Genomic DNA, 26,770 nt, shown 5'->3' on the forward strand with positions numbered 1-26,770 from the left:
TCAATGGGGATGGGAGTTAGGAAGTCAACCATGTGTTACTTCATAACATTTTTTTTCTTTTTTTATGTAGGTCAAAGATTACTGGGAAGTTCAGCTCCTGTCAATATTCCAGGTTCTCTTGCTCGTTCCTCATCTTTACATTCATCATCTTCCCTTTCAACCTCTCCACTCAGTTCTCTTTCACAGTCGTTGTCTCAGTCTTTTATTTCATCCACTATGGCTCCTCACCAACAGCAGCCTCAGCCTTTGAAATCAGAACATAGTGTGTTAGGCACCTCAGCCTCTTCTCATAACTCTTTAGGTAAGTTATTTTAAGAGCTAATCCTTTACTTTTCAAATGGCTGAAAGGCACTCTAAAAATGAGTGGACAGAAGAAGCACAGCATTAAGTGCTGCAAGTCAGCTTGGCCTGTATAACAAATAACTGGATGAAACCAGGGATAACTTTGAAGTACTTCAAGTTAAATTTGGCCTTCCCCTGCAAACATAGCTGGAAGTTGGTCAGCCCCAAAGCATTCCATGGTGCCTTGCTTTGCCAGTCTGCTTCCTGAAGTAGCCCCTCTATTGCACACAACTTTTGAGAGGGGAAGGGAAAACATGAAGAGATTATTAGCAGAAAGAAGAAACAATTCTGGGAGAGGGTACGTGGTACGCAAGCAGTGGGCAGCCCATCCAACAATTGAACTGGAAAAAGTAAGAATCACCCTGGTGCCTTGAGAGCCAATCAAGGGTGCCACAACGTTAGTGTTGTTAGGTATGCAAGCATGATTCACATGATAGATGTGTGAGATTTAAAATAGGATTCCATAGTATCAAAGACATTCTGCCCTGTTGCAGTCCTCCTGAGTTCTTTGCCACAGGAGAATTGCTCTAGTATTTTTCTGTAGTCAAAAAACAAGTAAGAACTAAGAGCTGATCGTTTTATGTAATGCTACATATCTTTGTTACAAATCTTGAAACCAATATAAACAATTAGTAGTTAACTAATTTTTCAGGTGTGGGGTTTTTTTGGGGGGTTTTGGGTTTTTTTTGGAGATGTACAGTGTATTTATTTTTTGTGCTTGGCAGGTTTAAATGGTGTTACAGGTAGCATTTGGGATTTTGTAACTGGGAGCTTCTCTCCTAGTCCCTCTCCTGTCTTGAGCAGTGGTACCACACCCTCAGCAAGCTCAAGCACCAGTGGAAATGAGTTAACTAGAGTTAGACAGGAACTGGATGATGCCAAAAGAAAAATAAAACAATGGAAAGATTCTTGGCGGCAAGTAAAGCAGGTATGTTAATATTAAATTGAGTTTCATTTCCTGAATAATTTTTAATTAAAATGTGTATTGCTTTGTTCTTTCTCTTTAAATCTTCACCTTTGGAAAGGAAAGATTTTATTTCATTCTGCCAGATTAATCAATCCTGAATTCTGGCCTTTCATCTTCAAATTAGCTTGGGAGAATTACGCTATAGCAGGCAGCTCACTTCCCTCAAGTCATTCTGCCTTTGTAAGCAAATGGCTTCAGGGAGCATATTTGACAGTGGCCTGTAGTATTGTTTCAGTAAATGGCAACAAGTCTCAAGAGGGCAGAAAGCCTGGCCACAACTCTTCCATGGCTGATGATGTGGAGCAGATTAGACATGTAATCCAGTTTCCCCAGCATTCAGGAACTAGTGTTGTTATCTGCTTGACTCCTACAAAAGCACAATTGGGAGTAGAGTATAGTGATACGTTTTTAGGTGCTCTCTCCTTTCTCCTAACATCACTACAGAGGACAAAGATGTTTTAGTGCTTTCTGCTTTAGGGGAATAGCCAGCAGAGTAGCTTTACTACCGTTTGCGTTTTCAGTTCTTGCTATCAAATGAGGGTTGTTTGATTAATTTTTTTTCATGTATACATACTCCCTCATGAGTGTTCCTAGTGATTTATAGACAATTGGAGATGAAATCCTTATTTAGACAAAAATCAAAAGGAGATGAAAAAGGGTGAGAGGCATGGAGAGAATGAAGAAAACCATAAGCTCATGTGGTAGCTGAAGATCTATATTTTATGCATCTTGAGGACCTTTTATATTTAGGCCTCTATTATTAATTTACAAAATATTGTATCATGTTCCATAAATCTTTCTGTAATAGGCATGTGATGCGTGGCAAAAAGAGGCCCAAGAGGCCAAGGAACGTGCTAATGTGGCAGACACGGAAAAACAGCTAGCTGTTCGGAAAAAAGAAGAAGTGGAAAATAAGTTTAAAAACCTTCAGGAACAGTTTGTGTGTCTATCCGCTCCATTGCCTCATCTGAAAAGCTATGGAGATATAGAAACAATACCCTTACCAAAGCTTCATTCTTTACAAAGTCAGCTCCATTTGGATTTAGAAACAATAGATGAGGTGAGTTTTATCCACACTGTGGATAGTGTTAATTCCTTGTTAATTCTGTTAAATCAGCGGTTGTGTATATATAGATGTATATGTAGATATGACTATATTTTTGTTTAACAATGGACAGTTTAACACCATTATATAGAGTGTTTATAGAGCATTTAATTTCACTGAAAGAATACCAAGTTCGGGTAAGTTGAGGCTTGAAATACGAATTTCCCCAACTCAAATGATTCTTCACAGATTTCTAGTTTTAAACCAGCTTCAGTGCAGTGGACAACAGTTTGGCAATTAAAGAGCTGTAAATATTTATCCTTGCATTACTGCCAAAATGAGATGCTGCACGTTTGGATTTTCTTTATTGAGCAATTCTTTTTTTCCAGGTAATTTTTCAGAACCATTCAAAGAAGTGTGTTGTATGCCGAGAACATAACCGTAGCGTTGTCCTGCAGCCATGCCAACATTATGTCCTGTGTGAACACTGTGCAGCTAAACAACAAGAATGTCCTTGCTGCAAGACGACAAAAAATAAATGGTGACACTGTGTCATGGTACTTATGTAATGTTAATGAATTAAATATTTTATGTTCTAGTATTTTATATAAAAATTGTATATGTAGTTATTAATTCATTTACTAGTGCTAGACTGATCTCCATTTTGACTTCTTAAGAGGTGTTCTTTCCTGTTGCCCCAATATAGGAAAAGAGGTTTGGCTGCCTTTTCTATGATGAGGTTCTAAAGTTCCATATTTATTCCTTTCCTCACTTGGCCTTTTCAATTTTTACTTGCATTCCTGTTGCACAGGCTACTCAGGTTCAGTTCTTCAAACATAATCATGTCTTAAGGGTCCTTACCCACAATGCCTGAATGAGGGATTTATGCCTCTACTCTGCATCAGAATTTATGAAAGTTACCGTGTAAATACAGTGCTTGATAATAAGAGGACCCACCCTTCACCTTGTGTCTATGGTGTGCTATATAGTCCAGTGCCAGTATTTTGGAGTCAGTCTAACACTACTGTTTACTTGGCTATTTGAAGAAATTTGATTACCGTAAAAGCACTTTGTTAACTTTTTTTTAAAGAGGTTATGTTATAAATTGCTTTAAGCTGCTTTCTAGGTTTTATGTTTGTTTTTTAATATGCGATGAAATGAAGCTTTTTATGTGTACTGTGAATTTAAAATATTTCATATCAGTTTTATTGTTAAATCATAGTGTGGTAAATATGGAGTTGGATTTCATACTTTGACTTTATTACTTATTAAATGAACAATTAAATAAAAATGGGAATTGCCTAGAATTTTTCAATTTTCAAGTTGACTTACAGCAAAAACTAATTGTGTTTATAAGTATACCAGCAGAGAAGGTAACACTGAAAGGCACATAGGCTTACATATTCAGATACATTTCTAATTTTATTAAACAAATCCATTTTCTCAAATGCTTGTGCATTTTGCATTACCCAGTTTGGATGTTTGTAGTCTGAAGAGAAGTATGCCTATAACTCCTAGCTGGTGTGGTACCCATTAGGAACTGGTCATTTTTTTTCAGATACCTATCCCTTGCATCCACTAAAATTGCAAAAGACATGAAGGAAATGCCTCGTGTAAACAATTTCTATAAATAAAATGATCACCTTTGTATAATAATAGAATTTCAGTATAAAACCTTGCAAAGGACAAAAATATCGTAATTTGTTTTTAAAGGAAGGGCGTGCGTGTGTGTGTAATGTACGTACACCCTCCCCCCAGCTTAACTGCAGAATTCTTGGAATATTTAATCAGGCAATGGTGCTCTTATACAATTATTTTTTAAGGTTGTTCATGTTTAACAATGATGGTTAGGAGTATGCAATTCAGGAGAAGTTAGTTACTGTATGTTACACTGTCTCTTGTTATGTAACATTCTTTTACAGAAGAGTTAGCCTGTGTTTTTTCTTGTTAAGTGCAGGTGTGACACAAGTACAACTTAAATGGAAATGACCTACTACTGTGTTACATAATGTATATACCACGATCTTATAGTATTCAATGCAAGAAGTTCATTTATATAAACAGCAAAGAACTTAATTTTTGAAGGTTAGTTGTGTTGCAATAAAAACGAGTATACACCAAACATTTTCTTGCATCATGTCTTAGATATCTGTATCAGTGTTAAAGAATACAGGCCCCAATTCCAGGCTCCGTGAAATCACTGCATCTCGACTAAGATCCCTAGATGTTGGGCAGACCCTTGGCTAGCAAAAACAAACACTTAATATCATTCAGTATACAGAATCATCATCTCATGATTACTGATATATCAATCTGTGAGAACATGGAGAATGTTTGAAAGCAAGAAAGGGAGCAGCTAAAACTCCAAATGAATGAACTTTTTTTTAACAGAAACACTTAATAGAAAATTTAGAAATATGAAGGCAAATGTAGCACACTTTTACAGGATTTAAATAGGGTTTAAACTTGGGCATAATAGTGTAGCTTGATGCATTTTTCATTCAATTATTAAAAAAAAAAAAAAAAAAAATCCTACCAAAATTGTTTATGAGATGAGCATAACATTACAATATAATTTCATTTTTCCAAAGCATATTTTCTCTTTTGAAAGATTTTTCTTTAAAATAGAAGTGGAATTAGCTTATATTTTAAATTAAACGGTACTTCAATCACTAAGCTTTGCTGTGTGTATTAATGTACTTCTACACTTGTGTAATCTTTGCCAAAGATTTCTTTTGAATATTAATAACATTTTGGCTAAAGCAAAGTAAGTAGATAAGACATTTTTAAGTGACCAAATTAGGAAGTGATGTGTAAAATTTTTGTAAATGTTTTTAAAACATGCAGTTGATTTCAGTGAATGTTATACTAAATCCATGTAGAATATGGAACCATGTTGTGCAGCTGTTCTTACAGAAGTAACTAAAATTCTTAGTGAAGATTTTCTTTTTAATATTTTAATGAAATCCTGCCTAATGAAACATGGCCTCCTGCATCACTGTTAAGTTCTTTATTTAAAACATGTAGACGTACAGTTTTGTGTTACCTTTGTTATATGTATAGATATATAGGTATGTAGAGTTATATAGATATTAGAGCTGTGTGAAGCTTTGGTCTCTGATTTGATTTGGCAGAGATTCAGCCTGATTTGGTGGCCAAATCTCAGAATCCAAATCGAACTGGAGAACCCTTTTAATCTCTCCAAATTGAATTGGAACCTTCCAAATAGATTTGGAAAGATTCAGTGATTCGGACATAGGCACAGCTTTAAATGTTTCTTCTACATACCTCAAGGCAGCAGGCCAGTCATGAATGCTGCAGTGCTGGGGTGGATGGGATGGACTGTCCCACAGAAGTGCCAGGGCTCCCCAGTACGCTCAGCAGCAGACCCAGAAGCGCTTCCGGTCCACTTTTGGGTCTGCTGGGGGGCGTGGGCGGGGCTGTCGTTGTCATCCTCGCGCGTTTTCCCCCCCCCCCCCAGCTCGGGGACTGGTGTCTCCTGGGTCTGGGGGGAACACCTGGGGTCTCTGCAGGTGATTGAGGGGGGAGCTGTATGCTCTCTGGCAGGCCTGGAAGCGTACCAGAAGTATTTCCAGTCCACTTCCGAGTTTGCCACCAAACATGTGCCAGGGTCCCCCCGGACTGTTGTGGGAGGCTCCATGCGCCCCAGCATCGCGGTGTTCACAAGCCGCACTGGTACCTCGAGGTATGTAAAAAAACAAACAAACAAAAAAAACAAAACAAAAAACTGAAAACCCCCCAAAAAAACATTTAAAGCTGCATGGATATCCGAATCTCTCATTCTCCGACTCAGCATCAAATCTTCAGGCTGAATCGAAGCTCAGGGACAGTGATCCGATCGATACCTCTATATCTAGATAGATGTTTGTATAATTACCCATTATCCTGAAGCCTTTTCTCTGTTTTATTTTTCTTTGGTCTTTTCTTTTTCATATATATTTAAAAAAAGTCTTTAGCAGATGCCACCAAACAAGAGTTACCAGCAAGGGCAAAACAAATTGTCACAGTATCATTCAGAGTTTTTGCAGATGCTGCCTTTTAAGGATGGAATCAGCCAATTATTAAGTAATGTATAGTTACCAATGAGGAACAAATTGCACGTTTCCCCTCAGCTTCTGTTGAATTGAATTTTGGATGCATTAAAATTTGAATCTTTTGTCAAGGGGGAGGGCGGGAGACCAAAGAAAAGTTTCTGTGATTTTAAATTCTCAGACTGAGCGTCTTATTTTTAGTTGTTATTAAATACCCTTAGGTAATTACACACACCAGCTTGAACATTCACATGAAAATGCTATAATAAAGTTTTGAAGGAACACTTTTTTTTTTGCAAGGAATTTATCAGGAAGATTTTCTTTGTTTGTTTGTTTGTTTGATCTCTTTTGAGCGAATGAACTCCAATAAGGAATAATCGCATCCATTTTACAGTGACAGTTTTAAATGCAGGAGAATGAAGTATGTGCTGTTTAAATTGGTGATTGTTGGAAAAAATATTAAAAGGGAAATCTTTACATCTGATTTTTTTTCTTGTCCTGGTGACATACTATCTGGAAACTAAATGCACTAAATGTATTTTAGCAAAAATACAGCATAATTTGTTGGAATAACAAATACTATATAAAATACACTAACTTGTTAGGTTTGTTTTTGTATTTGAAGAAAATGTGACCAATTTTCATGTAAGTATGTGGAAAAGTACAAATTTTTATGTGAATGCCATTATGTTCTCACATGTATGACAATTTTATCCTGGGGAATAACAGATTAAAATTACAGTTTCTCAGGGTTTAACATTTAAGAACTGTAATCTTAACAGAATATTTGCTGATTTCAGATAGATCCCAAAATGCATGTTACTGGTTTGTTAAAATTAGTCTTTTTCAATAGCAAATTATTAAAACATATCTGTTTTGTTATGTATTGCCATGCAGAATATCCTAGTATTAAATATAAGTAGAAATATTATTACTGTCACAATATATTTGTGTAACTGTGGTCAACGTAAGACCTTAACTGAATATGAAATTTTCACTTGTATTAATTTATGGAAGCATTAATGTTCTGAGTGTATAGGCAGAAATGATATTGTGAATTGAATTGTTCTTAATACAGAAGGTATTATTTATAATGCATAATCATATACTTGTAGTGAGTTGTTTAAAATTGTTAACACTTGTTAAAACTTTTTTACACTATAGCATTTATGCAATGGTTTACAGAATTCATGGAATTATTTTTATTATCAATATGAAAATAAAATTTTTGATCTTTATTTTTGTCTTCATAGACTGCTGACATTGAGGCCATCTGATTTACTCTCTATATATAAAAATAGAACTTTGGATTTTAATTTGTAAACATATAATAGAAAAGGTTTTCCTTGCTAATTTGCTTTTAGACTAATCCTCTGGAATCAGATTTACGCATCTCTAACATAATTGGGTTTCTTTAAAGTAGGTTCTTTAGTGGGTTTTGTTTACTTTCTTGTGCTGCGGGGAACTGGGAGACCGGGTCCCCTTTTGACCGTGCGGGCTCGTTGCGTGGCAAGATTTCTGTGGAGTTTCCCCTTTTTGAAGGGAAAAAGAAAAACCTGTTGTGCAGTAAGAAGTGCAACGAATCACTTCAAGTCTAGTGGACAGTTGGGGAATGTTGCTGTAAATGAAGTAAAATATTCAGCTGAGGGGATTGAAATTACAGTGTTAAGCGTTGTGTGCTTGCTTTGGGAAATTGAATTTGGTGGGGGTGGGGGTGGGGGGGGGGAGAGAGAGAGAGAGAGAGAAAGACCTACTACTGTCTACAGGAGAGGAGATGGAGATAGGTATGCATGTATTCCGATGTTTGCGTCCCGAGCTATATTAACGAATGCAGCTTATACATATATAACGGGGACATTGTGCAGAGCGAGGGTCAGAAATACACTTCTCCGCGCAGCCTCCCGTGCTCCGACCTGGGCGCACGGAGGGGAAATCCCTGCTGAGTGCTGCCCTCCTGTGGCCACGCCGGGCACGGCAGCGCGGGGGTATCGCCGGGAAGAAACCAGCCCCTTGCTGCCGCGTTGTGGCTCGCTCGGGGCCCTGCAGCCCGGCTTTAAGGCGGAGGAAATAAAGGCGGCTCCGCGCTGCCCTCCCGGGGCTTGGAGCCCGGAACAAAGCCGGCTCCGCGCCGCCCTCCCTGCGCTTCAACCTGCGCGTTGCACTGGGTTTTCAAGGCAAAGAGAAGAAAATCTTTCCCTGTGCTTCAATGGGGGCTTTGCAGCCGAATGGTGAGGGCAGCGAGTGGAAAAAAGCTGGTGGGGTCCACGCACCTGTAGCTCAGGCAGGCGGGTAATAAGGAAAGAGACAGAAGAAACAAGGCCTCGCTCGCTCGGGGCGTTACCGGAGCAGTGCTCACGGCCAGCGCCAGGCGGGGTTCGCGCTGCTCGGGACTATTTGATGTCCTCGACTGTAGCGCGGCAATGCCGCCAGTCCCTTTGGGCCGCCTGCGGATGGCGGCCGGGGGTGAACGTAGCGTCCGCACCCCCGATGGGGTGTGGGAGGAACCTGCAGTCCAAACCACCCCCAAAAGGGTGAGGCCTGCTGGTAGTCGATGTCGCTGTAGCGAAGGGCGACCAGCACCAGAAGACATCAATTAAAACAGTTCGGGACGGGGATCCTTCTAGGCGTCCGGCGCTCGCTGTCTCCTGGCGGTTAAAAGGCTAAAAGCTAAAAGCGTAAAAAAGCTAGAAGCCTAAAACCGCCGCGGGGCGGACCCACGATTTCCCGGACGTTTATCCCAGCCCGGGGAGCGCAGCAGGCCCAGGATCGGAGTCGCGCGTTCCCATTGGCCATAATAAGGCAGGAGGCGATTGGGTGGAGTTGTCACTTGGGCGGAATCAGCCGGCCCGCCCTTCTTTGCTCTGATTGGCCTTTGCCGGTGTAGGCGGGTCCAGGGGCACGCCCTCCTTGTTCGCATTCTGATTGGCTGCCAGGGAATAGTCTGCACTCTCCTGAGTGCTGATTGGTTTGACTTGGATGCTTAGCGGCCCTCTTTAGCTGTTCGTCTTTCGGGTCGCGGGTCAGCTGTACGCAGAGCCCAAGTCCCGCCGCTGACCCGGGTACCCGGGCGGTTCCGGAGCGCTGCGGCAGGCTGGTCTGACGGCCACAGCGGGTCGTGCGGGAGATTGCGTTCCCCACCCTGCGGGGCCTGTCGGGCTCTCTTCTGAGGTTGGGGTTGAAGCTTGAAGCTGAGTCTGTCCCAGTGCCCCTTTTCTCTCCTACTCTCGCCTACGTAGGCTCCCTGTCTTCTCGACATGCTGGGTGGTGGTCTAAGGGGGTGCACAGGGGCCCCCAAGAAGAACTGTTTGCTTCTAGGCTGGTGCTGAAACTTCCCTAGAGAGCACTTGGTAAAGCACCACCTTTCTCTTTTTTTAAGAGAAATGGATATGAAAAGCCTCTTGTTCAGAAAGCACCACAAGACATCAGTTCAATTCTGCGGGAGAGTTTGGGATCTTTGGTGCAAAATAATGTAATATTGAGAACGAGATTCACCTGACGGTTTTATTTACTGTGTACTTCCTTCGAAAAACCTGAAACTGTACAGAGATGTCTCCAATAAGAATGTGTTTGTATATGATCCTGTTACTACCTCTCACTCGGTCTCTATAGATGACGATAGTGATATAGATGTTTATGTATTCTCCCGCAGCAGCCGGGATTTCAAGCCAGAAAAAAATAAAAACCTCCCCTATGCTGCTCCCTTGCTTTTGAACCTGGGCTTTGCAGCCAAGACAGGAGGGCAGAGAGAGAGAAAAAAAAAAAAACCCGGCTCCGGCTGCGCACCGGTTGCTCAGGCAGCGGGGAGATAAAGGCAGCGATAGAAGGAGAACAGAGGCCTCCTTCGTGCGCGGCGGAACTCGGGCAGTGCCCGCGGCGGACACACGATTCAGTGACATGGATTCAGGGCCGAGGAGCGCAGCAAGACCGGGATTGGAGGCTCGTGTTCCCCTCGGCCAAAGTGAGGTGTGAGGCGATTGGGTGGAGTGACCGCTTGGGCGGGGTCACGACCACTCCACCCTTCTTCGTTCTGATTGGCCTGTGCCGGGGGAGGCGGGACCAGGAGCCTTACCTTGGTCACATTCTGATTGGCTGTCAGGAATTGGTGGGTGGTGCGCGGGCTTCTGTGCGCCCATTGGTCCGACTGCGATCCTCAGCAGCCCCGGTCAGCTGCCCGCATGCACTCGAGGGGTCTGCGGTGCCCGGAGCCCACGTCCTGCTGCTGGCCCAGACCGCGCGGTCTGCGAGAGCTGTGACAGGCTGTTGTGGCGACCACGTTCGGGAGATCGCGCTCCCCACGGCAGGAGCGCCCGGAGCGGCTGTGGTAGCAGCCACGTGTGAGCGGGGCTCGGGGCGGAGCAGGCCGAGGCGCCCCGGAAGCCGCAGCGCCGCTGCCGATTTGTGCGCGGTGCCGCCGGCCGGCCGCTCCTGCTGCCGCTTGCCCCGCGCCTGCCCCGTGTCGGCGCTCCGCCCCCCGGGGCGCCCGGCCCAGCCCAGCCCAGCCTGGCCTTGTGCCACGGCGGGGGCGCGGGGGGTTCCGCGTCCGGGGTGACGGGGGTGTTTGGGGGGCGTCGTCTGCACCCGGGCCGGGCCGGGGAGCGGAGCTGTACGGGCAGGTGCGTAGGCTCGTTGCAAACCCCCCATTTTGTGTGGTGATTTGGAGGCTTTGTATGGAAACGTTTGTGGGAATGTGGTGACAGCGGGAGAATTCTGCGGAGGTATGGGAACTTTATTGTTGCAATGTGTGGGATTATGGGGGTTTGTTCCTATGTTTGCTTGAAAACTGAATATTCTGTGTGGTGATAAAGGACCTTTTTTGAAAAATATTGTGATTGTGTGTGGAAAACTCATGATTTGGGAACTGTTTGTGAAAAAGTGTGTGGAAATATGGTGACTTTGTATAAAGAAAATGGGGTTGATATTTTAGGGCCATTTGGGAAATGTTTTATGTGACTGGTGTGTTGTGGGGCCAATGGAATATAGTGTGGTGGTTGGGTAAGTATTGAAATGTTACGTTGCGTGGGGATTTGGAAATCTGTTTTGACGGCATGTGCTGGTTTCTGTGTGGAAAACTGCCCATTTTGTGTTATGATATGAGACTTCTTGATGGAAATGTGCTGCTCTGGGCTCGTGGGGTCATCTTATCCACTGCGGTGCGGTACATGGTGCGTGCATTTTCACTCACGTGAAACTGTCTAATGCGGATCTGCCCTTTCTTGCAGGCTGTTCCTCATTTCCCCCATCCTTGGAGCCAGCGTATCAGCAAGGAGCCACAGCCAGAAAGAATTGGGGCTTGGGGCAGAAGGGCCCCCGGGACCTGTCGTGTCTGCAAAGGTCGCTCCGGGCCCTCAGACGGGTGGGTGTGCTGGGCCTGCGGAGGTCCCTTGGAAACGGCCAAGGCACCGTGGGCAACAGGTGAGTATGTGATTCTGCTCTGACACGCTCACTGGACACTCAGCTTCTGCCTGGACGCACATCATCCACGTACCCTGCTCCAACGGTAACACTTCCAGTGACGGCAGCTCTTGCCTCTAACTGCTGGTAGCACCTTCCAAAAAACAATGACCTGCACGTTGGCTTGCAGGATAGTGGGGGCCCAGACCCCTCAGATTTTGTATTCTCCTTCCCTGTGTCTAGACCAGGTGTTGAGCACTTTGATCTCTGCAAGCTTCAGCACTTGTTAGCCACATAGGCCCTGTTCCTTTAGAGAGTTGTTGGGGAGGGGGGAGACTGCTTCTTTGCCCCCTGCTCTTTGCTTCTGTCAGCTATAAGCTGTTTATCTGGTTTTGTTTCCCAGGAGACAAAGGGCAAAAAATTCTGCTCTGTCAGCAGGGATCTGGGTTTTCCTCTTCCCACAGAAAAGTGAGACCTCTGTACGTCCCTGCAGAAATGGGTCACCTGCTGGGATGCAGAGGCCCTGGGGAAGGGCAGCAGGTTGGGAGCTGGCAGCTTGCCACCCACTACGCACAGATCGGGGGGGCATGGGTCCCTCCGTCCCTCAGACATGCACGCGGCAGCATGGAGCTGGCGCCTCCCACCTGAGCCCACAGCAGGCAGGCAGTGGATGGGGGGGTGCTGGGCTTTGCTCCACTGAAGGAGCTGCTGCCTCCTGCCAGGGGCTGGGAGCTGTGGGCTTGGGCCATGTAGCCCTGCCAGTGGGGGCCTCCCGCTGACAGGGCTGGGGAGGTGAGGGCTTGCGGAGGAGTGAGGGGCCTTTCACTTTAATCATGGATTTTGGAGGTTTTATCAGAGAATTAGTGGGGGGCGTTATTTATCGGAAAATGAGCAATTTTGTATTGGGGAAAACCAGGCTCTCTGGTCATTAGAACAGTGTGTGTTTGGTGGGTACCCACGGTGTTATCTGGCATTGGCCGCACACACACATTCCCTGGGCGCTGCTCTGAGGAAGGATCCTGGTGTCAGCCTTGTGCCTGCCGTGGGCAGTGGGAGCGCTCCAACAGCAGCCCGGCTCCAGCGCTGTTGCGCGCTCCGGGCACAAGCGGCAGCTCTGAGCCCATGTGTTCGGGTAGTCTCCGAGGGGGCCAGGGTGGAGCTGATCAAGCCTCTGTGCATGGCCCTCGTGGCTGCCAGGCCAGCACTTGCCCAGCAGAAACAGCGGTGCTGCTGATGGGGTCTCCCGTGGGCACGTGCAGGGCAGGGCACGGAGCGGCGTGCAGCGTGGTCGGGTGTTCTGTGTGTGGTCCTGTAGCCTGGCCGCTTCCTCGGGCGTTGGCGTTGGAGCTGGTGCTGCTGAGATGCTGCTCTGCACCACCTGCCCTGGCCCTTCTACTCACCCCATGCATGAACTGTCACCGCTCTCCTGGGGGGGTCAGTGCAGCAGGGCCGCGTGGTGCGGCCGTGGCCAGGGCAGTGGCGGTGTGGGCAGGAAGGACCCCAGTGCCAAATGGACCTGGGGGGAGGGAGGGGGGGAGCGGGTGTTTTGGTAGTGTTGCGGGGTGTGTTTTAGCAAATAGAAACCTAGGGTTCTGGATTAGCCTAGGGATTAACATGACACCTCATTGAATGAGCGATAGAAAGGCTTTATTTACTACAAGTATTCATAGTCAAGTTAAGTGAGCCCTATCCAAAACAAAGTCCAGTAATTAGTTATAAGGTGATTGATTTCTCACCAAACAGGTGTCTAAGAGGTGGTATTTTTCTTTAGCTTCTCAGGTAGGCTGGGCACAGCAGCAGTTGGTGTCAAAGATTTTCTCACTGTTGAAGCACATGCTGTTAGTTTCCCTGGCTTTGTTATACCGTTAGTTCATCATCTTCAAAGTCGTCTTTTAGTTGTAGAAATCAAGGGAGTCCCCAGCAGTGATTGCCAGGAACATCCCGTTAATCAGCATGCCCATTCTTGGTTGTCAGAAAGTTCCAATTGGAATGAATGACCTTCCTCAGCGATGAGAGGTTATCCATTTCTACAAAGTTTGGAACGCATCTAGAAACTGATTAACCACCTGGAAAAACACTAGTGTCCCTGGAAAACGAGGTAAATCATGAGAAAATAACAGAAACCAAACTAAATAGGGAGGAGATACCTGTTCCAAATGGCGAATGTTTCTTCCTGCACATAAACACAAGTTAATTGCAGAAGAAATATTTGCCATACTAATTTATCAAAGATAGACATTTCACAGAGATGCATACCAGACAGCTGGGAGTCCGCTTGAAATGATTATGAATCTAGTAAGATAAGCTGGAAGGGAGACCTCATTATTTCTCCTCAGATGGCCTAGCCATGGACTCGCAGCCTTTTGCGCTGTGCAGTCGGCATCAGTATTTCACAGTCCAGGTTTTGTGAGAAGGTCCCAGGCTGGCACGCGTTTCAGAGTCATCAGGGGCTGTGTGGAAAGGTGCCTGCGTGCAATGACGTGGAGCCATGTGGGCTTGAGGCAGTTTGTGTGTAGAAAACTGGCCGTTTTGTGTGGTGAGCTAGGAACCTTTTTTTTTTCTGGCTGTCTGGTGATTTTTTTGGTAGGGTTGTGTTCATTTTGTGTGGTGATTTGCAGGTGTTTTTGTGGAAATGTTTTGGGAAAGATGGTGGTAGTGGGAGAATTCTGTGGGGATTTGGGACCTTTATTTGGAAATGTGTAGAAATGTGATTTTGGGGGGGGACTTAATTGTGTGTGTGGTACAGGGCCTTAACTTGAAAATATAGGGTTTTCTGTGCAACACTGGTTACTTAGGAGCTGTTTGTGGAAATATGGTGGTTTTGTGTATGGAAAATGGGGTAGTAATTTTAGGCTGATTTAGGAACTTTTTGGTGTGACTGGTGTGTTGCCAGAGCTGTGGAAAACTGTGTGGGGATCGGTTAAGTGTATGGAAATACGGTTACGTTGTGTGAAGGGAATTCTCTGGGGATTTGGAAACCTTTTTTGTGGGCACCTGTTTGGGCTCGTGGCGGTTTGTGTGTGGAAAACCGGCCATTTTGTGTGGTGAGTTGGGAACGTTTTTTTTTGGTAGTGCCATGATGTTTTTAGTGGGAACTTGGTCATTTTGTGTGGTGATTTGGTGGTGTTTTTGTGGAAATGTTTGGGGATGTATTGTGACGTTGGGAGAGTCCTGTGGGGATTTGGGACCTTTACCTGGAAATGGGATTATTTTTGTGGATCACATGCAGACCTTTTTTTCTTGGAAATACTGTGATTTTTGTGGGGGGAAAACTGATGATTTGGGAACTGTTGGTGATTTTTGTGTGTGGAAAATGGTGTAGTACTAGGGTGATTAATGAAGTTTTTTCATTTATGTGCCACTGGTGTGGTCTGGGACGAGTGGAATGTTTTGTGGTGATTGGGTAGGTGTGTGGAAATACGGCTTGGTTGTGTGACAGAAATTGTGTGGGGATTGGGACCTCTTTTTGGAGGGCATGTGGCAGTTTTTCTGTAGAAAACAGGCCATTTTGTGTGGTGACTTCAGAAGCTGCTTTTTTTTTTTTTTCCACATGTGACTATTTGGGTGAGAAGTTTGTCATTTTGTAGTTATTTGGAGATGTGCTTGCAGCAAGGTTTGGGGTAATATGGTACTGGGAGAATTTTGTGGGGCTTTGGGAGCTTGTTTGTAGAGATGTTTGGGTTGTTTTTTGGCCTTTTTTTTATGAAAGACCTGATTGTGTGTGGTGATGAAAGATTTTTTGTGGAAGTATGGTGATATTGTGTGGAAAGCTGGTGATTTGGTAGTTCTTTGTGGAAATATATGGTGCTTTTGTAGGTGAAAAATGGTGTGGTAATATTAGGGTGAATTATGAACTCTTGTGTGCAACTGCTGTGTTGTGGGATGTGTGGAATATCTTGTGGTGATTGGGTAAGTGTGGAAATATGCTTGTGTTGTGTGAGGGAAATGGTGTGGGGATTTGGAAGCCTTTTTGAGGGCATGTGGTGGTTTCTGTGTGGAAAACTGTTCTGTGGTGATTTGAATACCCTCTCTTTGTTTTTTCCTGGAAGTGTGGGGATATTTTTGGTGGCTAGTTGGTGATTTTGTGGTAATTTGGAGATGTGTTTGTGGCAAGATTTGGGAAAATATGGTACTGGGAGAATTTTGTGGGAATTTGGGAGCTTGTTTGTGGAAATGTTTGGGGGGTTTTTGTGAAAGACCTGATTGTGTGTGGCGAGGAAGGAATTTACGTGGAAGTGTGGTGATTTTGTGTGGAAAACTGATGATTTGGGAGCTGTTTGTGGAAATGTGAATTACTAGAAAATGGTGTGGTAATTTTAGACTTTTAGGAACTTGTTTGTGCAAAATGTGTAGAAATGTGGTTGTTGTTGTGGAATTTGGGACTTTTTTTGGAGATATAGAGGTTTTGTCTGGAAAACAGGTGATTGAGGAAATGCTTGTGGAAATGTCTCTGGAAATATGGTGAATTTTTTTGTAGAAAAATGGCTTGGTAATTTTAGGGTGATTTGGGAACTGTTCTGTGCGATTACTGTTTTGTGGGAACCTGTGCAGAAATCTGTGGTGATTGGGTAAGCATATGGAAATATGCTTATGTCATATGAAGGAGGATGCATGGTGATTTTGAAACTTTTTTTGTAGGAATATGTGTTTTTAAAAAAAAAATGTGATTTGTGTGGTGAATTGGGAACCCTTAGTGGAAATGGGCTGGGTTGGCCCATGGTGGTCATCTGATGCATGACGGTGCAGCGAACGGCGCGTGTGTTTTCACCTATGTGGAACTGTCTAACGTGGGTCTGCCCTTGCTCGCAGGCAACTTCTCATCCCCCTGTCCTTGGAGCCAGCAACTTGCATCAGCCCGCAACGAGCTGCAAGATGACGGAAGCGGGGCTTGGGGCAGAAGGGCCCCCAGGAGCTCTTGTGTCTGCAAGGGTCACTCTGGGCACTCAGGTGGGTGTGCGGCGCCTGTGGGGGTCCCTGGGAAACAGCCAAAGCACCATGGGTGACAGGTAAGTACATGATTCTGCTTTGACACGCTCAGCAGACAGAACGCACCAGCAATTGCCTCAGCTTCTGCCTGGATCCATGTCGTTCATGTGCCCTGCTCCAGTGGTAATGCCTCCAGTGATTGAGGCTCTTGCCTCTAACTGCTGGTAGCACCCTCCAAAAGCAGTGGCCTGCTCCTTGGCTCACAGGATCCCGGGGGCCCAGATCCCACAGGCTTTGTATTCTCCCTCCCTGTGCCTGGGTGAGGTGTTGAGCACTTTGATCTCTGCAGGTTTCACCTTTTGTTAGCCACCCAGCCCCTGTGACCCTGTCCTACCTGACATCCCTTGTCAGCCTCTCCTAGTCTCATTCTTCCTCTGAAGGCCTCCCATGAAATCCCTTGTTCTGTCCCAATCTGCCATAGGCCTGCACCCCTGTTTCCTGGCTTCCTTCAGACAGTTGCAGGAGAGTGGGGAATAAGCTTCTTTGCCCACCCAGCTCCTTGCTTCTCAGCTTGAAGCTGTTTAGCTGTTTCAGTTCCCCTTTTTCCCTCTACCTTTCCTTGTGTTGCTACTGTCTCGTGTATATGCTGGAGATTCGTGTAAGCCAAGCACAGCCTGGTATGTGGGCCTGTGGGCCAGATAGGCAGTTCTGGGGAGCTGCAGCGGGCTGGTTGGCACTGCCCACTCTGAATAGCTAGCAGCTGTGCGCCCTATGCCTTCTCCCCACCACTGCCAACCCCTTCTTGCTGCAGCCATCTGGAGTCCCCACCTGGGCTGCCCTGCAGCTCCTCACAGCCGCCTCTGGGCTGCCCAGCAGGGCAGCAGTGGCAGCTTAGCAGAGTTGCAGGGCAGTTTGGACGTTGGCTTTGAGCAGCTGCAGCAAGAAGGTTCTGGCAGCTAAGAAGTGTGCGGGGCCACTGTTCCCTTGTGCCGAGTAGCAGCTTCTGCTTGGCTGCCGCTGGTATTGCTCCTGCTGCTTACAATGGGTAGACGAATGTGGAGCACGTGTGGGGCAGGCCAGGGATGGGGCTGTGCTTGTGGGTCCTGGGTAGTCTGGACATGGTCCTGTCCGCCAAGTCCAAAGCAGGAGCAGGGCGGATGGGGGCAGAGCTGTGTCAGAGCTAGAAAGACTGTCCAGCTGCAGCCCTGCTATGCAGGTGGGGGGCGGCAGGTTGCGCCACGGGCTGGACAACACCCGTGTCAGGTAGGACTGAGGGCCCGCCCTGGGCCAAACAAAGTCCTTCCATGGGCCACATCCAGACTCTGGTCTATATTTGCCCACTTCTGGCAAAAGCAGATGCACGTGTTACACCTAGGATGTCTCTGGAGAAATAGAAGATGAGGCAAAGCAAGTTCCTCCATAAAATGTACACCGGATTATTGGGACATTAGTAATCGGGGACCTTTGGCCAGAGCAGCTACATACAGCGAAGAGTACATAGACTTAGTACCAGGGGGCCAGTGCCAGGGCCCCTCGCAATCTGGCCTTTAGGTTTGAGGCCAGTTCCAGAATCCCACATCTTTGCCTTTGGGGATTTTGTAGACTTCTGGTTGAAATTTCTGTATTCCAGCCCAGTTCTCTGAGAGAAGGATCTCTTGGCTCATTTTGTAGACAGCAGGGCAACCCAGTTGGGGCCTGGGACCTTTGTTCATACCTGAAGTCACCTCGTTAGCATTGGATGTCATCATTGAACTATACATCTCAGCTGCCCTGAAACTTTTCTGACCTGCTACTCTTGATGTGATAGACTGAACTGTTTCTGGGTTCAGAGAATATGGAAGGAGAGGTAATGTCGTGTAATGTAGTGTAGCAAAAAAGAGGCGAGGGTTCTTCAGGACTCGGTAAGAGTCTTCCCCATGGACTAAGACAGACCCTTGGTACTTTAGCAGTCACAGAATACGGCTTTGCATTGCGGGGCCTCATTTGACCCTCAGGTACAGTAAAAGTTGCATTAACCAGCATTCACTATCCAGAATCCACTATTGATCAGAGTTCCTGGCTGGCCGCAGGAGGCGATAGGGAAAACTTGCATGTGGTGGCTGCCACCGCCACCTGCCACCCTGTACTGCTGCTGCCACCATCTCCCCTCCCCTCCGCTCTTGAGGAGTTTTAAAAAAGGATGAAAAACCGTGTCTCAGATAGCTGGAAATTTTAGATACCTGCTGGCTCCCCCCCATTCTCCACTCATGCCGGTTAACAGAGCTTTTGCTGTATAATCATTTCAGATAAAAATTTCCAGATATTGCTTCTGAGAGTGTGAATGGGGGAGAAATATGATTTTAATTTTCTTTTTTTTCTTTTCTTTTTTTTTTTTTTACCTTTTAGATACTAGCAGTGAGTTTAACCCAGGACTTTCTTGGCTGACCTCAGCATATTCAGTGCCACCTTTGTAGCCATTGCTGCTCGGCACTGGAAAGACACTTGCAGGTTAGAAGCTGGCTTTCCTTTATACAGTTTCACCTGTGTACGATGGAACCCTTTACGTAGAGGGTTTTTTACTCAGTGATGCAGGCTATTGAGAACCGAGTGTACCGTTCAGTGTTTTGAGAGACAAGACTACAGCGCTTTTATGGTTGGGACAATTTGGCCAGCTTAGAGCCAGAATTCTTGGGAAGTAGCATTTTTTTTAACTTATTACTAGGCATGCTGGTTTTCTTTCATTTAAAAAAAGAAAATCATAAATTCTCTGATTAAATCCCCACCCAAACCTAAACCCTCCTTTTTCTGTTATTGCAATGAAACACGTGTGTGTGTGTGTGTGTGTGTATAATATGTATGTATCAGTTGCGTAATTGGCTTTAAGGTGTTTAATTGTTTGCTTCTGTTGGCTTTAAGGTGTTTCTGTTTCAGTTTTCCTTTTCTCCCCTCCTCTGTGCTCCCTGTGTCTTGCGCATGTGCAGGACGTTGGTGTAAGGCAGGGACCGGCAGCTCTTTGGGCCTGTGGGCCACAGAGGTGGTACCAGGGAGGTGTAGCGGGCAGCGCTGCCGATCCTGAATATCCTGGATCCTGTGTGCCCTACGGCTCCTCCCCCTACTGCCAACAGTGCGCAGCCTAAGCCTTGACCCCAGCCTGCCCTGCACCTGCTCTGGACTCTCCCTGGCCAAAGCTGACTGGATGGAATGTGTGTGCATAACCCTGGCCCGCTGCGCACCACCTCCAGACAGCCTGTGCACACTGAGCAGCGGCAGCAGCTGTTGCTTGGCATGAGGGAAACATGGCTCCTCTTCATCACCGTGACCAGTCCCTTGTTCCTGCAGCTGTGCAGGTCTACATGTGGGCTGCCTTGGGGCTTCTCTCTGCTGCCATCGCTGCTGCTTTCAGGCCATGCAGCAGGGCTATGGCGGTCTTGCAAAGGAGTCAAAGGGCAGTCCAGCCTCAGGCTCATAGCGGTTGCAGCCAGAAGGACCTGGTAGCTGTGAAGGGTGCAGGGCCGCTTGTTCCTCACGCTGAGCACGAGCTTGCGTTTGCCTGCAGCAGCTATGGCTGCTGCTCAGTGTGGGTGTGCATGTTTGGGGTTTGGCTGTGTGCATGGGATCTGGCTGGGCTGGAGCTCATCCCCTCTGCCAGGCCTGGTCCTGAGCGGGCACTGGCTGGATGGAGTCAGAGCTGTGCATGTGGGTCCCTGCCAGTAGCTTGGGTTTGGGGCAGTGGCGGAAGCAACGGGAAGCACCCGTCCTTGCCTAGAAAGCCAGTCCAGGCACACCCTGCCGCATGCCCAGAGGCAGCGGGATGCACCAGAGGCCAGGCTAAGCCCCTCCCTGGGCCTCATCTGCCCATGCTACTTACAGTGTTTCATACTGAACAGCTTTTGGGAACAGAGCAGCTGGAGGGAGGAGTACCATTGTAAAACTGTCTGTCTCCCTGCATCGCTTTGTGGCATTGAGCAGCTGTAACACGCCGGTGCCCTGCCCATGGCATTGCCCCTCTCTCCCAAGCTACACCCCCTTCAAGGCCAGTGCCCTTCACTCCCCTTTTGTGTGCTGATGCTGAAACCTGTCTATAGAGCACCTTGCAAAGCACCAAATTTTCATTTTTTTAAAGAGAAAAAGAAATGGAAAAAACCTATTATTGTTCAGGAAGCAGCGCAGGACATTAATTCAACTTCAGGGGAGTTTGAGATGTTTGGTATACAGATTCTCGCCTGTGCCAGCTGGGAAGATGCAGGAGGGAGGAGGAGGCTAACAGCAGGTTGTCTCCACTTTGCAGAGGTCTTTTAAAGCTTTCCTCTGTTCATGTCTAATGTTTACGTATGGTTTTTGCTTGGTTTTTTAAACGGATATTCCGATAAGCATCAAGCAGATTTGTGTCCCTGGAGGTTTGGGAATGGTGAAGCCATTTTCCTCTGGACTTGGGAGATGCCAATGAGCTGGGGCCTGTGTCCCTGGGAAAAATACAACTCTGGAAGGGAAGAGCAGTGCTGCTCTCTTTCCCTACCCACCTGGGAATGCTCCTTGCCCTGTGTTAAGTTTCTTCTACTCTGCTGTCTAGACCTATTTTAATTTACAAAGGTTCACCAAACCAAAAGTCAGTTGGTGTTTTAAGCTGCTTTTTCCCACCTTTCCAGGAAGCAGTTACTTATCTTTGGTCTCATCTAGTATTAAAGGCTGGAGAAACAGAATCTGATTGCATTTTCTCAGGCCATTGCTTGTGCTGTCAATGCGAGCTTATTACTAGTTAACTGTTGGAAAGGGTATCTTCATCTAACACAGGAGGTATATGGTCCCACTAGGGGAAACCCCTTACTAGACTTGGCGCTGGCTACAGGGGATGGCCTGGTAGGGGATCGACTGACACAAGGTCACCTAGGGGACAGTGGCCATCCACTGATTGGATTCCCTATGTGGCATAGGGTGGAAAAGATAACCGGTAGGGCAGGAGTCCTAGAGCTCAGTGTGGTCAGGAGATTAGTTAGTGAGGCACTGAAGAACTGGAGCATTAGTGAGATGGGAGTCCAGGAAGGGCAGTTGTTCCTAAAGGGAGCGATCCTACAGGTGTAGAAGGAGATGATCCTGTTGCACAGAAAAGGGGCCAATTAACCTTCTTGGCTGAACAGGGAAATGCAGGAAAGCCTAGGGGCAAAAAAAGAGGCATATAGACTGTGGCAGCGTGTGGGATCTACCAAGGTAGAGTATACCTACTTGAGCCTTTCTAACTGCCTCTCTGCAAGTGTGGGCCAAGCAGACATGGAACAAAAATTAAAAACAACTAAAAAGTCTTTCTTCAGGTGTATAGGGAGTACAAAGAAGGTGCAGGGTAGCATAGGAACCCTACAGGACAAACTGGGGCAAGTAGTGATAGATTGCGGGGGTGGGGGGCAAGGCAGAGCTCTTCAGTGAGTGTTTTTTGCTTCTGTATTCCTGAACATGGATCAGACGGATCTCTCAGGTGGATGCTAGACTGGCGTAAAAGGGACACCGGCCCACCAAGTGTTTGTGCCAGCTCAGCGCAGAGGCACTCGGAAGTGTTTTAAGTCGTGATCTTCATCCAAGGGTACCGAAGGATTTGGCAGCCGTCATAGGAGAGCCCCTGGCATGGCTGTTTGAGCACTCGTGGCCTTCAGTTCAGGTCCCAGAGGCCTGGAAAAGGGCCCATGTGGTCCCTATCTTTAAGAAGGGAAAGGAGGATCCGGGTAACTAGACAGCAGTTAGTCTCACTTCTCTTCTTGGGGAAAACCTTTGAAAACATTAAGATCACATTTGTGGGGGTCGTGGAGGGGGGCGGGGCATGCTGAAGGGCAGTGAGCACATATTCATAACAGGTAGATCCTGCCCGACTAATAACCTTGTTTCTTTTTATGACCAGGTCACGAAATACTTAGCTGCATGAGTCGAGGTAGATGTCATCTTCTTGGATTTTGAAAAGGCTTTCAATATGGTATCTCATTCTGATGTAATGAATAAACTGAGCCACTGTCACGTAGATGATTACGCGATCAGGTGGGTGGCAAAATGGCATGGGGTTGACCCAGAGAATGGCAGCGGATGGGTTGGTATCGACCTGGAAAGATGCGGGCAGTGGAGTCTGACAAGGCTCGGTCCTTCGACCTGTGCTGTTTAACATCTTCATTGCCCATGTGGATGGGGGCGTGGAAAGCACTCTCTCCAAATATGTAGATGATACCCAATTTATGGGATAAAGTTAGCTCGCTAAAGCAGAGGTCTTCAAACTGTGGTCCGTGGACCAGCAGTGGTCCACGAGCTCCATGTAGGTGGTCCTCAGAAAGGTTGCAGAACAACTGAGAATCTCTGCATTAATTATTTTTTTTCTAGTGATGGAGATTAAGTGGTCCACTGAGACCCTCAGTAATTTTCAAGCAGTCTGTGAAAAACAAAATTTGAAAGCCAGTGCACTAGAGGGTAGGGACCAAATCTGTGGGGATCTGGACGGGTTGGAAAAGTGGGCAGACCAGAATAGGATGCAGTTCAACAAAGATAAGTGCCGAGCGCTGCACCTAGGGAGACAGAATCGCCAGCACGTGTACAGGCTGAGGGAGGGCTCTCTCAGCAGCTGAGTAGCAGAAAGGGATCTCGGAGTCACGGTTGACACCGACACGATCGCGAGTCGTCAACATGACAAAGCGCTGGGTAAAGCTAACCGCACTTTATCATGCATTTGCAGGTGCGTGACAAACAGGTCCAGGGAGGTGATGCGTACCCTCTATGCGACATTGGTCAAGCTGCGGTTGGAGTACTCTGTCCGGTTTTGGACGCCACACTTCAAGAGGCATGTGGACAACCTTGAGAGGGTTCAGAGGCAGGCAGAAATATATCTATTATAGAAAATAACATGCAATATATTTAGTTAAATCAATTGCCACACTGCTACCTAAAGATAAAGCTATGATATTCCATATATGGATCACTGATGTATGTGTATGGTCTGTTAGCTCCTTTTAGGCTTTATAATTTGTTTAATTGTTTGATGGTTTCTTTTACTTGCTGCCCAAGTTAGTCATCACAACTGCAAAGGTTCATGCTGCGGTTACTCGGAACAAAGCCTCGGCCCTTGTGCTTAGCAGCACATGTGCAACTCAGCCTAGGCACCTTGAAAATGGCCGACGCTGGCAGCAGGGTCATCTTACCGCTATCTGTGTTGGGGTTAACAATGTGAGCATTTTACCTTGCATGAACGTGTCTGATGTGCGTGTGCCCTTTCTCACAGGCTAGTCCTTGTGCTCCGGTCCTTGGAACCAGCTTATTGGTGAGGAGGTGCGGTGTGACATTTGGCACCGAAAGGCCTGGGGTAGAAGCACCCCCGACAGCTGTGACGTCTGCAATGGGTCCCTGCACAGGCTGCTGAGAAATGGGCATTTGGGGCCCACACCGGTCTCTCAGAAATATCCGAGGCAGCCCTGGCAGTGGCTACCTGCGCGTTCCTGCCTTGGACGCAGTCAGGGAACACAACGTGCCTGCAGTTGCTTCGGGTTTTGACTGGATGCACGTTGTTCGCTTGCACGTGTCCAAAGCTAGCACCTCCAGCAGCTGCAGCTCTTGCTTCCCAACTACTAGGAGAGCCGTGCAAAAGCAATGGCCTGCTTCTGGGCTAGGCTGATACCAGTGGCTGAGACCCAGAGATGTGCTGTTGTACCTCCCTCTGCCTGGATTAGGTCTTGAGCACTTGGACCTCTGCCAGCTTCAACACCCCTCATGTTCCTGTGGCCAGCACCCCAGTGCTCATGACCCTAATGTTTTTGTCAGCCTCTGTGTCACCCTTCCCCTGAATGCCTCCCATGAAACCCCTTGTCCCATCCCAGTCTGCAGTTTGGCTCCACCAGTATTTCCCAGCTGCACGTGGAGCGTTGCAAGGGAGGAGGGGAAGAGAGTTTTATGCCTGCGTACTCTTTACTTGTTTCAGCTTGAACCTGTTTATCTGTCTCGGGGCCTTTTTCCCCCTCTCTCCTCCTCAGTCTCTGTTTCTGCTGCATAGCCACACTGCCTCCTGTGTATGTGGCGAGGTGATGTAAAGGGGTGCACAGTTGCCCTCAAGAAGGAACAACCTTTTTATGGAGTTGAGCTGAAACTTGCTGTACAGAGCGCCTTGCAAAGTGCCTCCAGGTCTGCAGCGGGAGAAGGTGTATGGGGTAAGGCACAGAGGTGAGGGAATGGCTCTGTTTTGCCCTCTGTGAGGTTCCTGGGAAACACTGGGGGCGGGGGGGGAAGCAGAGTTCACGTAAGTCACAATCCTTTTTCTTCTGTGGCCGTGGGATGTGGGTGCAGGTTTCCCCCTGGGTGACATGACACTGCCTGTGCAGGCTGAGTCACCTGAGCGCAGAGCCGGGGGCTGGGGGGGGTGGTACTTTCCGGTATTGTTGGGTTTGAACTACAAAGGAGCAGGGACTAGGATGCGCAAGTGCCAGAGTTGTGTTCCAGACCGGGTGAGGGCTACACGCAGGTCTGTGGCAGCGTCCTAGTGCAGGGCAGGGCACTGGGGTCCCTGTGCTTCTGGCTAATGGGGGAGGAGCCTGGTGCTGTGGGATACTTTGGTGCCCCTGGCTCCTAGCCTGCAGCCTCCGCTTCTCTTGCAGTGCCCTTGCTCCTGACCCATAGCCTTGTCCCCACAGAAAAGTTCAGTCCCAAATGTGATGCACGTGGGTGAATGGGTGATCCAGGGCTAGGTGGGGGGGGGGCGCCATGTGTCACCTGAGTGCACAGTGGCATGGGGTTGTGTCCCTCCCTGGTGCTGTGTGGGCTGGGGATGTGGTCCCACTGTTCCCTAAAGCAATGGCCTGCATGTCCTGGGTTGTGGAGGCCCCAAGTAGGGAGGGAGCCCGAGTCTGCAGTGGGCAGCCTGCCCCTGCCATGCACACAGGATTGTGGGCATGGGTTCCTATTGCCCCTCGGGGCTGTGCACAGCTGGGACCCCTCCCCACCACAACCAACCTGAGCCAGCAGAAGGCAGGCAGTGGGTGCGAGGAGGTGGGCTTTGGTCTGCTGCAGCAGCCGCTGCCTCCTGCCAGGGGCAGGGGCCACGGACAAGGGTCCCTGGCCCCATCGTGCTGGCAGCTGGGGGCCCCCTCTGGTAGCGCTGGGGGGCCAGGAGGTTGAGGGGGGGGGGTTGAGGGGCCTTTCATCGTAATCCTGCGTTTTGGTGTTTGGTATTTGCGAATCAGTGGGGTTATTTATCAGAGATTTTGCATGATTTTTATCGGGGAGAAACAGGATGGCTCGTCATTAGAGCAGCATGTGGGATCCAGGGCCTGCAGCTTATAAGGCGGGGGGTGGACACGGGTCCCGGGCACTGCACCGAGGCGGGAACCTGGGGTCCGAGCCAGGCGCGGGGTGCGGGGGGCAGCTCCCTAGCAGCAGCAGCCCGGCTCCAGCGCTGTTGCGCGCTCTGGCCACGAGGGGCAGCTCTGAGCCGGCCGTGTGGGGCCGTCTCCAAGGCTGGCTCGGGGCAGGGGAGACCGGGGCTGCTGGGCGGGGCCCTCGGGGCTGTCAGGTAGCCGCTTACCCGGCGGAGGCATCGGTGCTGCAGGCGGGATCGCCTATGGCCACGTGTGGCGCAGGGCAGGGAGGCGCGGGCGGGCGGGCGGCGCTGTTCTGTGCGTGGTGCCGTAGCTCGAGCCGGTGCCGGCGGGACGCTGCTCGGCCTGCGCCGGACGGAGTCGGCGTCGCTGGTCGCCCGGGGCGTCTGGTGCGCGCCGCCTCCCCGGCCTTGTTGCGCCGCGAGGAGGGTGGCCCGACCCCGGAGGAGGGGGCTCTCAGTAGTGTTGTGCAGGGTGGGAACGTGCCTGCGAGCCGTGACGTGGAGCTGTGTGAGCACCCGGTGGTTTTTAAGCAGAAAACTGCCCGTTTTGTGTGGTGACTCGGGAAACTTCGTGGCAGCGTGGTGATTTTTTTGTGGGAAGTTGGTCATTTAGTGTGGCGATGGGGAGGCGTTTTGTGGAAATGTTTGTGGAGAAATATGGAGGTATTGGGGGAAGTGTATGAGGAGCTGGGACCTTTATTTGGAAATTGTGGAAATGTGATTGTTAGGGGGAAATTGGT

At 47.9% G+C, this 26,770-nt stretch overlaps 1 protein-coding gene and 1 long non-coding RNA gene across 6 annotated transcripts in view; both read left to right on the plus strand.

Annotated features, from left to right (window-relative positions):
* UNKL (unk like zinc finger) overlaps nucleotides 1-7,638 on the plus strand; it is an 85,962-nt gene extending 78,324 nt beyond the window's left edge. For all 3 annotated transcript variants that reach the window (XM_090023306.1, XM_090023309.1, XM_090023308.1), the window contains 4 exons: nucleotides 71-301; nucleotides 1,068-1,270; nucleotides 2,118-2,369; nucleotides 2,744-7,638. In XM_090023306.1, coding sequence (XP_089879432.1) covers nucleotides 71-301; nucleotides 1,068-1,270; nucleotides 2,118-2,369; nucleotides 2,744-2,899 — 842 coding nt within the window. In that variant the 3' untranslated portion in view covers nucleotides 2,900-7,638. The remainder of the gene's footprint in view (nucleotides 1-70; nucleotides 302-1,067; nucleotides 1,271-2,117; nucleotides 2,370-2,743) is intronic.
* A 3,340-nt stretch (nucleotides 7,639-10,978) lies between these two features.
* On the plus strand, nucleotides 10,979-24,791 carry LOC149855207 (uncharacterized). Of its 3 annotated transcripts, none has more exons than XR_016438762.1 (7): nucleotides 10,979-11,019; nucleotides 11,626-11,818; nucleotides 16,607-16,744; nucleotides 19,109-19,210; nucleotides 22,587-22,720; nucleotides 23,403-23,537; nucleotides 23,946-24,791. It is a non-coding gene; the product is annotated as an uncharacterized LOC149855207 (long non-coding RNA). The 3 variants fall into 3 exon arrangements; XR_016438760.1 differs by having other exon boundaries at nucleotides 10,986-11,121; XR_016438761.1 differs by lacking the exon at nucleotides 19,109-19,210 and having other exon boundaries at nucleotides 10,986-11,121.
* The last annotated feature ends 1,979 nt before the right edge of the window (nucleotides 24,792-26,770 follow it).

Source organism: Crocodylus siamensis, chromosome 12 (assembly GCF_052110815.1).
Source record: "Crocodylus siamensis isolate JL-2025a chromosome 12, ASM5211081v1, whole genome shotgun sequence".
NCBI lineage: Eukaryota > Metazoa > Chordata > Crocodylia > Crocodylidae > Crocodylus > Crocodylus siamensis.